This window comes from Podarcis pityusensis (genome assembly GCF_964106645.2).
Source record: "Podarcis pityusensis genome assembly, chromosome: 5".
NCBI classification, from domain to species: domain Eukaryota; kingdom Metazoa; phylum Chordata; class Lepidosauria; order Squamata; family Lacertidae; genus Podarcis; species Podarcis pityusensis.
Window position 1 is genome coordinate 96,231,313 of NC_138032.1, and position 16,514 is coordinate 96,247,826.

The window sequence follows — 16,514 nt, forward strand, 5'->3', positions numbered from 1 at the left end:
AGACTGTCCCCGGACCTGGTCTGAAGGCGGTTTCCCCTAGGAACGCATTAATTGATTTTCAATGCATTCCTATGGGAAACCGTGCATCGCAAGACGAAAAACTCGCAAGACGAAGAGACTTGCGGAACGAATTAATTTCGTCTTGCGAGGCACCACTGTATTAAAAACATTTAAGCTGTGGACAGAGTTGTGTATAATTTAATACACATTATTGTTTCCAGTACAGCTTTAATAATTGGCAAGGATCTTACTTTTCTATATTGCCAAATAAGTTTTACATAATAGCAGTAAAATATGTTTTGATTTAGCACAGATTTAATCTGACCCTGTGCAGGGACCAAATTATCCTGTGTTGTTGTTTGACTCATTAACAGGATGATATTACAACAAGTTGCACACCCCTAATCTCCAGGTTAATGTTCATAAGGGTGGGGGGCAACTGTTCAGCTGTGTATTACTTGAGGAGTTGCTGTAGCAGGGCTGGGTGTATGTTTTTTGAATAACTATAGAAAAGGCAAGTTGGGAAAGGTCAGTTTGTCAGGTAATAGTGCTATGCCGTAGGATACGAAAACTTGAGTCCCTCCCAATGCCTTGTTATATTCCAGGGCTTCATTGCCCCAATCCATCAAGGTCTGCAAACTGGCAGTGGGTGGAGCCAGAAACAGAAAAACTAATCCAGCATAGACAGCGCTACTTCAAGTTTCACCATGGCTACCTCACATTAGAATTCCCAGTTTATTCTTCAGTAAACTACATTGGGTTTGATGGGTTATTCTGAAGCAGGAATGGGAGGAGAAAATTTATTCAGTTTGCATGTAAAGGTGAATCTATGCACTTTCTGAAATGATACGCAACTAAAACACAGCCATCCTTTAAAATTTCTGCGTCTCTTAATTTTGCAGTGGTGTTCTCCAACCAAATACAAAGTGCATATATGCTAAATTAAAGAGTGCATAAAATGCACATATCAATGAAAATAACATACAAAAATGTATTAGGTAGCATTGCTTTGCAATAATATGTGAAACAGGCAAAATTGCATCTATCCCTATATATTAGGATAAATTTGCACTAAAATGCAAAACGCTATAATATTTTAATACACTGAAATTGTAAATGTTTGTATGGATTACTCTGTGTTTAAATTTGGTTGGTAATTGAATTGTTCTCATGTGTTTGGCTAAAGTTGGTCACATGGGAGGTATCTAGTGAAGGAGATTATGTAAAGCACGATTACTGTATTTTAGAATTTAGCCGTGAACACTGCTAAGTTGAATAGAGTGTTGGAGTTCATCTTCTCTGCTTGAAAGAAACGGAGCAAAGCTGCAGAAGAAGGTAAAAGTGGAAATCTCTCATAGGATCTGCAAGGCATGTCCTAGTTGAGAAACAGAAGGTTGAGTGCTGAGCTCTGGAAAGAGTGGAAAATACAGTTGTTTGGAAGTTAGAAGAAGAGACCGTAAGGCCATGCATAGAGAAGCATGTGCGTTTAAATATTATGTTCTAATTCATCTACAACTATAAGTTTCTGCAAGTAAAGTTTTTGAATGTTAAAGTCTGGACATTGGTTTAATTTCCAAAGAAGGGTGTCAGTCATATACCGGTATATGATTTGAGCTTCTTAGCTTCATTCTCATTACTCTTACTTCAACACAGTATTCACAAACTGATATGGAAATGTGTAGAACTGAATTTAAGATTAGACAAATGAGAAACTGAGAGAACAGAAATTGACCTGTCCACATATATAAAGTACACAAACCAAAAATAGGTGCTGTTAGTAATTCTTTCCTTAATTGTGTGCTACACACACACCACACCACACTACACCACAATGCAAACCTTTCCATTTGTTTTACACGGCTTGGAGGAATATTCCCCAAGCCGTGCAACCCAGAATATGTACCTGTATCCATTATGAACAAAGTTGAACGGAATGTTTCGTGGTTGGTCTTAACTGACTAATCCAACGTGTATATAGCACTGAAGAAAATCTCTCCCTTTTTCGGCAGGCAACCTTGGTTTTATGGCTGGGGCTTTAATCTTCCGCGAGGCCAAGCACTTTTAGAGAAATGGAACCTAATTCCAGATGGAATAGATATTCTTATAACACATGGACCACCTCTTGGTAAGGAAACACTGAAAAATGTTTCGGATCATTATTTATCTGTGTTGTGTCATTGCAAATAATAGTTTGTAGATTCTGCTGCCACTTAGAATGTGTGGGTTTAAAGGGGTGTGATTCTGCAATGCTTTAGAGTGAAACAGTATTCCACTCATGCTTGCAGTCCTCATTTCTGTTTTTTATACAGTGGTACCTTGATTTGCATACGTCTTGATTTGCATACGTTTTGGATTACAAACACGTCAAACCCGGAAGTGCGTGTCCCAGTTTGCAACCTTTTTTTGGATTACAACCCTCTTTTGGGGGGGGGGGATTACGAACAAATTTTTTTTTGAGGCCCCATTGGCAAAAGCGCACCTTGGGTTACAACCTGTTTTGGTTTACAAATGGACCTGCGGAACGGATTATGGTTGTAAACCAAGGTACCACTGTATTAGGATTTTATGTTGTGAAGCACCCTCAGATCTATGAGTATAGGCTGGTATACAAATTTAATTAAATAAAATAATAAATAAATAATTACAGGACGCTTTAGTGATTTAATGATTGAAATAACCAAGATTATAACAATGAAATAGGAAAACTATAGTGACACATTGCTTATGCAGTGTGAAGTTCTAGTGTACTGCTACAAGATTTTGTTTCTTTGCGGTGTCTGCAATATGTGCTATACTGCAAAGATGCATGCAAAGCTCAGTGGAAGCAAACGGGCATTCCAAAAGCACACACATAAAATATATGCTAACCTTGCATCCCCAATGTGTATGTTCATTGGAACATTTGAATTCCTATGCCTGGAAGTCTTCACATGTTTGATGAACATGCTTTGAATCATTGAATTGTAGAATTGGGAGGTTTCCAAAGGTCATGTGCAGCAAAATCAGCTCATGTTCCTCAGAGAATGGGATGCATTTTTTTTTTCACAACAAGATGTTCATTCACTGAATGCCAGCTTTTTGTAATGAGCTGTGGAGTCTCTGGTTTATCTTGAAAAACTGAATCACCTCCCATACTTCAGCTTGCCTGCATATTTAAAAGCTAGTGTAATATAGTGGTTCATGTAACATGAGCTATGATCTAGACTTTCCCAGTTCCAAGTGCATCTCAGCCATAAACTCACTGTATGATCTTAGACATGACACTGTCACTCAGCCCTCCATTTGCAATGTGATGACAATAATACCAGCCTATCTTCCAAGATTCCAAGAATTAGTGAATGAATGCATGTGAGCAAAATAATATATGAACTTCCAGAGTTAAGCACTTTAGAATCCCATCAGATGTCAGTAACCACACAACTTTTAGAAGACCTTTGAAGGCAGCCCTGTATAGGGAAGTTTTTAATGTTTGGTGTTTTATTATGTTTTTATATTTGTTGGAATCTGCCCAGAGTTGCTGGGGCAACCCAGTTAGATGATTGGGATATAATAATCATAATCATAATATTATGGAACTGTAGAGTTGGAAGGGACCAAAAGGGTCATCAAGACCAACCGTATGTAATGCAGGAATCTTTAGCCCAACGTGGGGCTCAAACACACAACCCTGAGATTAAAAATCTCATGCTCTACCAACTGAACTCCTACTTACGTCAATAGGAGATATTCGCCTACATGCTTAAACTCACTAATTTTGAACAATGGAATATAAAGCTAGATAATGCTCTAACTCCTAAGTGTTAGGAAAGACCTCTGGAAATGGGTTATTATTCCATTCTGAATCTTTGTTGAGACTTCTTAAATTTCCTAATAGATACAGGTTGCTTATAATTTATCCTAGCTGCAAAATATTATTGATGGCAACAGTTGCTCCATTAATATCTCTTTTTCTTGTTGACATACTTTAATGAGCTGACAGTTTTGGTGCCATATGCTTTGTAAAAAGAGGAAAATTCGCTGTCTTACTATCCCCCCCCCCCCGGCAAAAAAAATATATTACAACACTGTTGAAAGTTTTGGGGACTTTCAGCAGGGCACCCTAGGAAGTGCATTGGAGGTGGTTATTGCTCTGTGACATTAGATTTATTATAGACTCCAATAAGATGTAGCGGCTGTCTGTCTGTTTCATAATTCCAGTGACAGCTTATTTCTTCTCTATAGGGCCCATGGGATGACGTTGCAACAGGCTGTCTGACTTGAATCCTGCTCCTTGCATTAAATCACAGACAGCTTTGAGCCTAAGCCAAAGAGGTTAACTCCAAAGTTCTTTTACAGCTAAAAACTTTCCAGAAATAATGTTAGAAGTATCTGTGAAGATACAAGCTTAGTTGTAGTTAACAAAGCCCCAGAGATTAAAGCTAAATTGCCCACCCAAAGTCCTTGTAGTCTTTGTTATTCATTGTGAAAGTTGGAGAATGAGATGAGAGCTTGGGAGGTATGAAAGGAATGGGCAAGAGTCTATGGCTGTAGCGAACCTGAGTGGTGTAAGGAAGTATTCAGGTTTTAAAACTCATTGAATGCCGAAGGTCTCACTGAATGTGACAGCAAATAGTGATATCGTGTCCTCATCACGAATAGATATGGGGAAAAGTTCAGGAGTTATGTTGCCAAATGAAGTTAGGGAATCAGCAATAGATGTCTTGAATAAACCTAGAAAATTGACATCAGAAATACCCTTTTAATGCCCCCAGTAACTGGGGGGGGGGCAGTTACTCATTCCAACAAGCTAGGTAGCTTTTTAGGTGGAAGGAAAGGAGGCAAAAAGTCTTCGTGAGGATTTTTGACTTGTTTAAAACTTTATCATAACTCTCCCCCCCCCCCAGAATACCCATGATCCTTTGATGAAATTGGTTGCTTAAAGGTGCATCAGGGGTTCTAAAGGCATGTTCATTGATGAGAAGGAATGAGGGATTTGCAGATCCTAATCAAGAAATTTCATTTTCATAGAATTATTGAATCATAGAGTTGGAAGGGACCACGGAGGACATGTGGTCCAACCCCCTTTCATGTTCTACCAACTGAGCTATCCCAGCATCATGAATTTTGTAGCTTTAGTGATTTACCCAGTTTTGGAATTATCTTGTATGCATGTTTCACTTGTGAGTTTAAAGATGGTTTGGTACTGCTTAAGAATGCTCAGATCAACATATTTCTGGCCCATGTCATCCATCTATCTTACACTTTAATCTGTGAATATTGGGGGGGAAAAGGTTTTTAATAATGGCTTTCTACGTGTCTTCCTCTCAAAATCCGTGTTTTTTAAAAAATGAGCAAAAACAAAAGCTGCCAGAATATGCAGGAAGTGCAAATGCCAGTGAAATAACTAAGTTCCCATCTAGTTTGGGAGGAAGTATGGATCAGATCAGTTCATATCAGAATCCTCAAATACCAGAATCCTCAACCACAGTGCTCACTTGCCCACAGAAATGCACTTTGCTTTTTCTCTGCCACCACTTCCTACAAGTATATCCATTTATAACTAGTTTTACATGCCTGGGGTTATGCTGGTAATAAGGTGGTTAGGCAGGGATATTTTGAACTTGTTGGGACCCAGTGGATTTTTACTTTGAGTAAAAGTGCATTGTTTAAAGTGAGTTGTTTAAAGTGCATAGCAGGCCACCCTGAGCCCTTGGTTCAAGTTAGAATACAATATGAATAAATCTCTACATCCATCCCTGGCCTAATTCAAAATTCTTTCTTTTCTCTGGGGGGACTTTTACTCCTTTTGTCTTTTGTTTTTAAACAAGCTTTCATTTCTCCTTTATGTCTTTATCAAACAGTCTGTTTGATTGTTGGTGACAAAGATTTATACTTTCCTGCCAGTTACAGATCCCTGTTTTCAAGTAACCAAGCATAGGGGAGGAAGGGGGAATCTAAAGCAATCTCTAATTGTTAGCTAGGTGTAATCAATTATTCTTAGTTTGTGTAGTCAGGTGTACATAATAAGCTGCAAACATATGGGAAAGCTTCAGAAGGCTGATATTGCATGCAAACAGAAACATGTTCAACATAAATAATGCTTAATTTAATGGAGAAGTTAATTTCATGGATTTTAGTTTGCAAAGTTTTTGAAGTGGAAATACTTTTTGTCTTTACAGACAGGCTTATTTATAATTAACTATTTCCAGCCACTGGACCAGCAGTGGTTTGAGTTTCAGTCTCTGTTTGCTGCTCAGGACATTCTATATGGGAGATACTTTTCCCATTATGTACTTTGCCTTCCTTGACCTTGGCGGAAGAGTTATGCTGGTGATGTTCTGCCTCTACCGTCGGAGGCAGTGTGGCTCTGAATACCAGTAACTGGAAATCACAACTGGGTAGGATCCTGCATGCTAGCTCCTCACAGACATCTGGTTGGCCACTGTGAGAGCAGGATACTGGAACAGATCGGCCTGTAAGACTTGATTCAGCACAGCTCTTCTTATGTTCCTAGAATGGCCATTTTGTACCTTGTGCGAGAGGATTTCATGAGAAAAGCAAAAGGAAATAGAACAGTTTTTTCCACTTGCACAAGACCCTGTGCACCCTCCTGCAACAAGTGGAAGCATGAAGAATCTAATACGTATTGCAACACTTTGCGCAAACTTTGCCTTTGATTTGAGGCAGGGATGGTTTCGATCAGGGATGTCCAACAGGTTTTCGATCTACTGGTAGATCCCAGCGAGGTTTTGGTAGATCGCAGTTGATCTCCGGTTCCCTTTCCTTAGCGTCGCTAAACTGACTCCTGCCACGCCCCCTCGCCCCACCCTTCACTGTTGTATGATCTCTGGAAGGGAAGACGGAGCTTCCTCTGTGCTGCTGTTTTGATCCATAGCGATATTCTTCTGAGTGACTTTATCCCTTTGTCCCCCCCCTAAAAAAAGGTTAACCCCTAAAAAAACAGGGCTTTCCTCCTGCCTCCCTAAAAAAAGCAAAGCTCAACAATTTTGAGCCGAACCCCTTCTTCTGATTCTTCTGAAAGTAGATCACAGTCTCTTGAGAGTTGGCCACCCCTGTTTTAGATTATATGCCATTATTATTATTATATTTATTTTGCATGTTGAGCACCATATAGATAACTTTTAAAAGCTTTGCTAGTCCCAGCGGAACACAGAACTGAACAGAAGCATTTGGCATCCTGTAGGTAATGTGCACAGAATTCTGGTTAGAAACCTTCCATATGGCTGAAACTGTCAGAAAAAGCACAAGAGCATTACGGAGAGGCTGCTGGGTCTCAAGCTAAAGGCTCATCAGGTCCAGCATCCTGTTCTCACAGTGGCCAACCAGATGCATGTGGGAAGTCCACAAGCAGAATCTGAGCACAACAGCTCTCTCCCCTCCTGCGGTTTCCAGCAACTGGTAAATGTTACAGTTATGATGTCGCATGTTTTCATTTCCTTACCTTAAGGCTCCTTCACTGTAGCTCTTCAAACTCTAGCCATTGTTTTAACATAGTAAGCATCACAAAGAGGCAATAGGAACGAGAATGGAAATGAGAGGTCATTTTCTGACCTCAGCTGGCAACTGCTAACATCTCTCACCCTACTGAACCACAGCACTTACAATGAGACTTTAAAAATGGCGTGCTATACTGCAGATTAAGCGCTTCTATTCCGAAGGTTAAAAAAGAGTAACTACAATATTCCCCACCTTGAGATAATTTTATTCTTGTCAGGAATGTTTTTAGAAACTCCGGTATACTAAGCATGAGATTAGGTACTCTTTTCTTCTCGCATGGGGGCCACAAAACATTAAGTCATCAAATGTCCATTTCCATTCATTTTAGGTGTTTGCCTGTACTCCATGAGAACTTGATATTAGGCATCATGGTTTGAACATAATGGCTGGTATTCAATTTATTTCACTAGGACTCAAAGCAGAAGAATAGCTGGATGCAGGAAAACAGCAGATATGTCTTAAGCTTATTAAACTATACATTTAGTTTAATATTAAACTGTACATTTGTTAACAAATATTTATTAGCATTTATTTAAAACCATATCTACCATACACACACACACACACACACACACACCTTTGTTGTTAGCAGTAAGATTAGTCTTAATCCCTTTTGTTTGCATAGTTTGATTATTCCATTTTATTCAAATGCACTTTCAAAGATAATTCTTCATAGAGACACAGTCACAAGAACTAGGGAGAGAGGTTCAGTGCTGTGCATTTTTAAAATTCAGGTTATAAAATTTCTCAGATAATATCTGTTTTCTTTGTTCTTCTTTTGTACTGTATCTTTTATTCTAAAGGTTTCTTAGATTGGGTTCCTAAGAAGATGCAAAGAGTGGGATGTGTTGAGCTGCTGAATACAGTCCAGAGACGAATACAACCACGTCTTCATGTTTTTGGACACATCCATGAAGGTCAGAAAGCCTCTTTTTGTGTATAGATTGAATTCCAGGTCAAACTTTCATTAAATGCCGGACCCCACCAAATACAAATTGAAGAGGTCCAACTTCTGTTACTATTGTTGAAGGCCTAGGTTGTAACATACTGTGTTAATACTGATTTCACCTGAATTATGTCCACTTTAGTTCCCTAAAATTTCTAAAAGAAAAGCCATAGTACGTGGATCCTGAGGGGCAACTGTCTGCTACTTACTAAACAATGTCAGTAGTTTCCTTTTCCAGAATTGATCTGACATATTTATCTATCTTTTTCTAAAACAACAGTGCCTTTATTTCTGTGAACATCACATTATAAATAATCAGTTACACTGATTCTGAAGTCAATTTATTTAACAGCACAACCCTTTTGAAACTCAAGGAAATTTAAAAACCAATATGAAATATAGCATGGTGATAGAATATAGAATCAGAGAATTGTAGAGTTGGAAGTCCAAGCCCCTGCAATACAGGAATCTCAACTAGATCATACAAATAAACATTTCACAACTCCCCCCAGGCACATGCATGTCAGCTCTGGAGCCGACTGCGCATCCAGCGCTGGCTCTGCCCTGCTTATAAAACCCCAGAGCGGACTGGAGTGAAGCCTTCTCACTCATGGTTTGCTCACCTGGCCCTGGCCCCAGCAACACCGCAGATTGGCCAGTTTTAATAGGGGTTAGGTGGGAACCCCAATGGCCCGTGGCGCCGGGAATGCAGGCCAGGTGCGGCAGACTAGCTTGTCTCCGGGGAGATCATGGGTGCTGCGCACCGGTCTGCAAATGGCGCCCACCGCCAGATGGGTGAGCAGTTATTTCCACACATGGATACTTGAGATAGACTCTCTTGCAATGTGCATAATTAGTCATTTGTGACAGCAAAACCAGTCAAATCAATGCTGTCACAACTTGTAGCACAAATACTACCCAGAACTAAATAGTCCACTACAATGCACTGCTGAGTATGTAGTGTTTGCTTTGGCAACAGCATGATAAAGGATACAGAACATTATTTATTGCAGATGACAGGAACTTAAAGAAAACAAGTAGGAAACAGCAAGCTAGATGTTATCCTGGGACGTTCAGGTTCCTCAGGGAAGAACTCCCAAGTAAATTCTATAGACAGCCTTAGAACAACAAGCTCCTCTTTATAGTGTCTGCATGATGTGAGCAGTAGAAATCTTCCCCCAACCAACCAAAGCTACATCTGCAGTTGTCATTTATAGAACCTTGGGGAGGAATAACAACATACTGTTCTCTCCCCTCTAAAACTTTTTTCCTATCAAAAATGTCCCACCTGAAACTATATTTTCTGCTGCTCCCTTCAAATGGTGACAGAATCACCATTATTCGAGTGCTGTTGCCAACTGCTCATTCTTCAGCCAGGGCTCAGTTTCAGTTTATTGAGGGCTGGTGAAATCCTAAATTCTCCCTCTCCCTCCCTCTCCCTTTTCTTCGAACATTTCCCCCCATTCTTATATCCAGCAGCTGTTCAGTCTCGCCCCTTTAAAAACTGCTTAGGAAAAGCTACTGAACTTTCTAGGCAGCGCAGCTACTTAGAAGCTGAAGGATGGAGCCTGCAATGTTTTCATGGCATTTCCAGCCTTTTGTTTTTTAAAGGTCTCTAAAAGTGCAGGAGTATTGCCAACTTTCTCATGCTCTTGTATGTATTTATAAGCCAAGACCCATATATGAACAATATCTATCAACTGAACTGAACAGGTTTGCTCTTAAGAGTCCATTCATCTTAAAGATACAGTAATGCATATAATCGTGAAGTAAGTGCATAAAGTAGAAAAGAGGCAGCATGGAAATTGGGGTGATCTGTGTGCAGTGGGGAGTTGAGAAGAATATGGAGAAGGCTGGAGTAAAAGGAGTGGAGGTGACCATAGGAGCAAAAGGGGGGTGCAAACAAAGAGGGAGCAGGAGGCATGGAAATGTGGTTGAAGATAAAAGCAGGGACATGAAAGAGTACAAAGAAAAAAGGAGGGTGTCTTCATAAGGGCTGGTGAAAAGCAAGCTTAGTAGTTGCCTGGGGTGGGAAGAGGAAGCTCTGGAATGGATGGCGGTCCAGCAACACCTGCAAGAGTGACATGCAAACAAACAGAATAGAGACAGGAATTGCTTTGTTCCTTTTTTCCCTCCTCCTGCACTGTGCTGAGTTCAGCTAAGATTTGGCTTACTGCGTCATCTGATCCTGGGCTTTTGGCTAAAATCTCTTCTCACTAACCACAAGCTGTAGCCAACATTTGTGATGTGTGAAAGCTAATGTTTTGAGTCCTTAATGCCATTTAGTTCACACTGAGGGCAGGTAATGAGGAAGAAACAGGAATGTGGACTCCTCCTTCAAGCACAGTAGTAGCCTAACATCTCCATTGTTTCCTCATGCAAGAGGAATAGGAACTATTTCCTCTTCCAAAACCAGGGGTTTGGCAACTGACACATGTTACTATTGTTCATTTCTGAGTTTAATCCAAAAATGTCCGTTTATAATACAAAATGGATTTGGTTGTTTGAGCACGTAAGTGACCTTCAGGTCCTAATGTTCACCACCTGGAGGTCCAGACCCTGCTGTGACCTTCAAGCCGGGCCAAGGGCCTCCACATCATCCCTGCATGCCAAGTGGCAGTTTAGTGAGAATGGCCTCATTCACACCCTGAAGACCACAGCAGGGTCTGAGTTCCCAGGCCTTGGCAAGATGGCTTCCAGAAGAAAGGTATTGGGGCTGGGTTTCAACACAGAGCTACTTAAACCGTAGGAAACAGAATTTGAGCATACCTCCACACGACTTCCCTGGACACCATCCCCCTGGGTGACAATGGCCAGTATTTTATATTGCTTCTTCTTGAAATATTTTTGAACATTATGGAAGTTAGAATGCTGTTTGCTTATATTCCGGTGAAGACAGATGGAGTGACATCATTCAGTAGAAAAGGGTGCTTTAGGCTTTTCAGCATGTAGTGATGCTACAAAGCCCATGTCATGGGGTGTGATGCAATGAGGTCACCATGTAAAACACCACTGCACTTTCTGCCACCACCCAGTCTTGACTCTTTTCAAATGCCAGGACACGACAGAACCCTAGATGTGGTTGCTGAAGCTCTTTTTCTGATGAAATACAGAGTCAAAATACTTGAAGAATATCAGGCTAGAATTGCTGTTACTGCCTTTGCCAAACAACCACCATTTTGAATTCCCGGATTCCCTAATGCCTTCCAGTGAAAGTTAATTTGAAGCCAAAAAAGAGAGAAGATTATATGTGGTCTGGCTGGTGGTTTTAGCTCCTGTGATTTGTATTGCATTTTATTGTGCTGGTCTTTTTGTATTTGAATCATATGCCAAGCTGGATTTTTCAGACTTAACTGTGATTTGGGGGGGGGGGGGGGATCACAGTTATTCTGTATATCATTTATTCTGTTTTTGTTACAATGCTTGGCAAACTTGTTTGATGAGATATCTTAACAAGTACAACTGAGTAATAATAACAACTATCTTCTTAAATTCTAGGTTACGGAGTTATGGCTGACGGAACTACCACCTACGTGAATGCTTCTGCATGTACAGTGAATTACCAGCCACTCAATCCACCTATAGTTATCGATTTGCCTACTCCAAGGAACACATGATTATCACACGCAGAAGTATGAAGCCTGCAACCTGCGTAAAACATTGGCTAGCAGCACAGAGCTGCTGATGTAAAAACTAAGCATACGCTAAATTATGAACGTGTTTTTCTTTTCTCTTTATGAAATAACTGGAGGGGCAAGAATGGACAGACATCAGAGGTATCTGGTATCACAGCCTTCTAGAAATACTTCAACAGATCTAACATTTCATCATTTTAAAAAGACTTTTTAATACAGAAAAGGGGTGTGCATTCCATGTTATATCAAGAGAAATCAATGCATTATGTATATTCCATGTGCTATATTGAACTTACTAAAATGACATGACTCTTCAGCCAAGTGGTTCTTTATGAAGGTTTACAGTTTTCATGTGTGTTAAATGCTAGCATTTGCTCATTTAAACCTGGTTTCACAGGATAATCACAGTGAGGGGAAAATATAATTGTGCTAGATTCTTGGGACTATTATTACAGATATAAAATGACTCCCCATGTATTTAAGAGGTCAAAAGAAGCACATTATTATGGCACATCCTTTTCAAATCTATAATCTTCCAGTCTTGTAAAACCGAGTATAGGAGAATTTTAAAAATCTTCTTCCATCTGATATTAAATATGGAAAGTGATATTATGGTGGAGATTACTGAAATGCACCGAAAAAAATTGAAAGAGAAGTAGTTTAAATTAAATGTAAACTCAGGAATTAAAAAGCCCCCTCCCCCCAAAAACCCTAATGAATTCTGCAGCTGTTAAATCTCATACAGGGCAAACCTAATCATGTTTCCTTAGAACTAAGTTCTACTGTCTGCAACTGTCTGTACAACAATGCGCAAATGCAACTTGAAATACTTGCTGCATTTTCAGCCACTACTGTGTCCATAGCCATAGCTTTTGCCCTTGCAGCCCAGTTCTCAAAGGTCAATTCCACACTCACCCAAGCTGGCAAATGTGCGTGCATGCAACTGATCCAAACATGTTTAAGAACTGCGGAGCAATCCACATGAGCACATCACAGGGAACATAAATGTGGATTTTAACTACTATATATATATAGGCACATAACTTCAGGAATGTGGAGTTCAGGGTCAAATCTGAGAGAGGTACATAATGATAACTAGACTTGTTGCTTGTTCAGTACTCAATTTGACGATTGGTTGGAATCCATGGAACAGGGATCGCAAAAAGAAGACTTGTCATTTTATGGCAATCTTATGTGTTCTGAAAATATATATTACTGTGGATCAAATTTATTCACAAGATCGGATGTGCAGATATAACTTTGCACAGAAAGGCTACTGCAAGCCAGGCTACATGGCAGATATCTCTGGCCACCGTTGCGAGAAAAAGCAAAGCCGCTATGACAAGTGGCCAGTTTGCACCAGCCTTTCAGCACATGGTCCTTCCTCCAAATGAAGGAATTCTACATTCTCAACCAGACTTTTAATGTGGCTATTTTTATAATAAACCTTTACTTAAGTTTTCTAGTGACAACCCCAGAAAATAAAATAAACAAGCTTCCTGAAACAGATAAATGAGTCTAAAATGTTTACAATAACTCATAGCACTTCAGAAACACTTAAAAAGGAGGTGGAGCATATTATTAAAATAAGAGGCCTTTCCGTTTTTTGCCTCAAGAACATTTCTATGTAAGTCAGGATATATTCTCTGAAGAATATTTTTCCCCCTGAGAATATTTCTTTGGAATATTGTGCATTTTTATGTATGAATGACATTAAGAAGCTTTTGAGGTCATGAAAATTTTCAGGTGTGTTGACTCATTTTGGCATAACTGGATTGTTGTTGTAATTTTCTGTCAAGCATGTTAGACAAATAAAAATCTTTTAAAGCTACTAATTGCGTGGTGTACACATAGACAGGAACAGGGCATTTCACATTCAAAATGCTGCAGTTGTGGACTCATTTTTTGGTAAGTGTCTGCTTCATCATACATTAGAAAACATTTACCAGCAGATCTGATGAGGCTTGGTGTGCCATTTAAGGCAAAGTGCCCCAGTCGGCCATTCTTCTTTGCTCCTGCTCTCACTAGACACAGCCTCCTAGTTAAATTGTTGACAACGCTACGTCATCAGTCAGTGGACTGTCATGGATGCTTGTAGGCCTTCCTGGGCCATCTTATCCCACGAGGTCTCATGCCATCTGAAGAACATAAGGTCCTTCCACAGAACAGGGTGTTGTTTCAGCTTGGACAGTAGTAAACTTTGAGCAGGCACTCTCTGGGGCCACCTCACCCACATTGTCTTCCTCAGAGGAAGGGCTGCCTTGGAACAAGGCATGGGCAACCATGGGGTGCTTTTTGGTTGTTGGCTAGCCTAGGGTTCTAGGCACATGCTGCTGCTACTGCGTAGAAGCCAGGCTTGGGTTGGGAGAGGGTCTGGGCACGGCAGCGGCAGTAGTAGCAGCCGGTGACTTTTGAGCAAGAAAAACGGTCATGGGTGGCTGGAGTAATGCCAGATGTGTCAGGGAGCACTGATTCACCCTTTATGCACATACAATCTGCCACCTGTGGCAAAGGTCTCATCTTGCCCAATGGGGCAGCCAATGGCCTTAGGTTGGGTTGGCTACCACTGGAAAAAAAATGCTTCTGTTCAGCTGGTATTAAAGGCTGCAACTATAACATATGCAGGGACCTAAGCAACTGGGGACCTAAGGAATTCCTGCATTGCAGGGGTTAGACTAGATGACCCCTGGGGTCCCTTTCAACTCCATGATTCTGTCAATTGCCTTCTCCATACCAACCTGTCCATTCGCTGAAATCTACGCGTGCTGCTCGTGCTTTCACCTGCCCATCTTATACATCTCGTAGCAGCCAGTCGGAGGGCCTTCTCTGTTGCAATGCCAAACTGTTGGAATTGCCTGTCCTGTGAAATGTGGCAGACACGAGCCTTGAAAGTGGCTTGTGCAGGAGAACTTTCTGCTCGGTTGTGTTATCTTTTCTACAGGGAGCTCAAGGTGGCATACGTACTTCTTTCCCTCCCATCCCCATTTTATCCTCAGAACAACCTGCGAGGAAGGTCAGTCTGAGAGGCAGTGACTGGCCCCCAAGGTCACACCCAGTGAGCTTCATAGATGAGGGGAGGATCTGGAGTCCTTAAGTTGCCTCAGCCCCCTGGTTGGTTTGATCATCATTTCTTTACTTCAGTTTTTCTAACTCTTCAAAATAAGGCAACCAGAACTCTTTGCTTGATTGCAAAGCCACAAATTTCTGTAAGACATTTAATTTACTCCAGAACTTATACTGGGTAATATTCATGGCAATGCAAAAGCTGCAAAAGTTGGTCCTCTCCAAGGTCATCTCAGGCCATAAATAAAAGTATCTCTCCCCCCCCCCCCCGAATAAAGCATTTATTTACGGCCATTATTTGCATGCTGTTCCACAAAACGATCTTGCAAATAAAACAATTTTGAGCAAAAATAAGGCATAATATTGTAAAATCAAGGCAGGTGTCAACCCTGATGTCATTCTATGTTTGCCAGTAATTGTGGCCAACTGATGTCTGTTTTGGCCAATCTTTGCCTGCTATTTTTCCCCTTCTGCTTCCAGAATGTCTTGCACCCGGGTCCCACGCTTAAATTTAAAATGCAGCAACATTGAAGGCGTATTTAGATTGGCAAGCACTAGTAAAAAGTGAAACGGGAATCCCCACTTGTGCACAATCGGCGCACACGCTCCCACTTACATGCGTGCCAAAAATGGGGGGATGGAATTGGGCAGGGGCGGAATAGGGAATGCCCCTTGATGTGCACCCCTGTGACACACGTGATGTCCTGGAATGGAGCCCCCGTGTAAGTGGGGATTCTCCGTGTCCCACAGGGGAGCCACTGAAAGAATGTGGTTGGTCAAGAGAGACATGGACGCAAAAAGGTTGAAAACCACTATCCTAAACCATTTCCATCTCTGCACAAATATATTAACCGCTTGTCACCCCCTCCTTCACAAAAAATGCATTTCATTCACTTGATAAGAAATCACTGAATCCCAAAGTTACAGTCTAATCACAGAAACTTTCTTCTGCTCCCAGAATTTCGTCAAATCAAATCAAATCCGTTTATTGTGAGGACCATGCCTGTACACAAACATCAACACAACAATAGTTAAAAAATATTAAAATTCATTACATACTACGCCAACAAAACCTTCATCCCACAAAATAGAAAGAGAGGGAAAACAAGCAACGAGTTAAACAGACGATGAAGGGGTCTTTACATTGTCATCCATAAATCTTTCCCTGGCTTTCATGGCCTTCAACTCCCAGAATTTAATTTAAACTAACCTCGTGACCATTATCACATGAAACAGCTGTTCTTTAATAAAATATTTTTAATAAAACGTTTGCAAACATATTTGAGGTGAAAGGCGATATTAACATATGGTATCTAATTAATTTCAAGTGTTTTTGTTTAAAAGTCTTAGGTTTGTTTTCCTCCCCCTCCCCC

General features: G+C 40.6%; 1 protein-coding gene across 2 annotated transcripts in view; it reads left to right on the top strand.

The window, feature by feature from the left end:
- MPPED1 (metallophosphoesterase domain containing 1) overlaps nucleotides 1-13,909 on the top strand; it is an 83,073-nt gene extending 69,164 nt beyond the window's left edge. For both annotated transcript variants that reach the window (XM_081005724.1, XM_081005725.1), the window contains exons 6-8: nucleotides 2,010-2,125; nucleotides 8,301-8,414; nucleotides 11,942-13,909. In XM_081005724.1, coding sequence (XP_080861850.1) covers nucleotides 2,010-2,125; nucleotides 8,301-8,414; nucleotides 11,942-12,060 — 349 coding nt within the window. In that variant the 3' untranslated portion in view covers nucleotides 12,061-13,909. The remainder of the gene's footprint in view (nucleotides 1-2,009; nucleotides 2,126-8,300; nucleotides 8,415-11,941) is intronic.
- The last annotated feature ends 2,605 nt before the right edge of the window (nucleotides 13,910-16,514 follow it).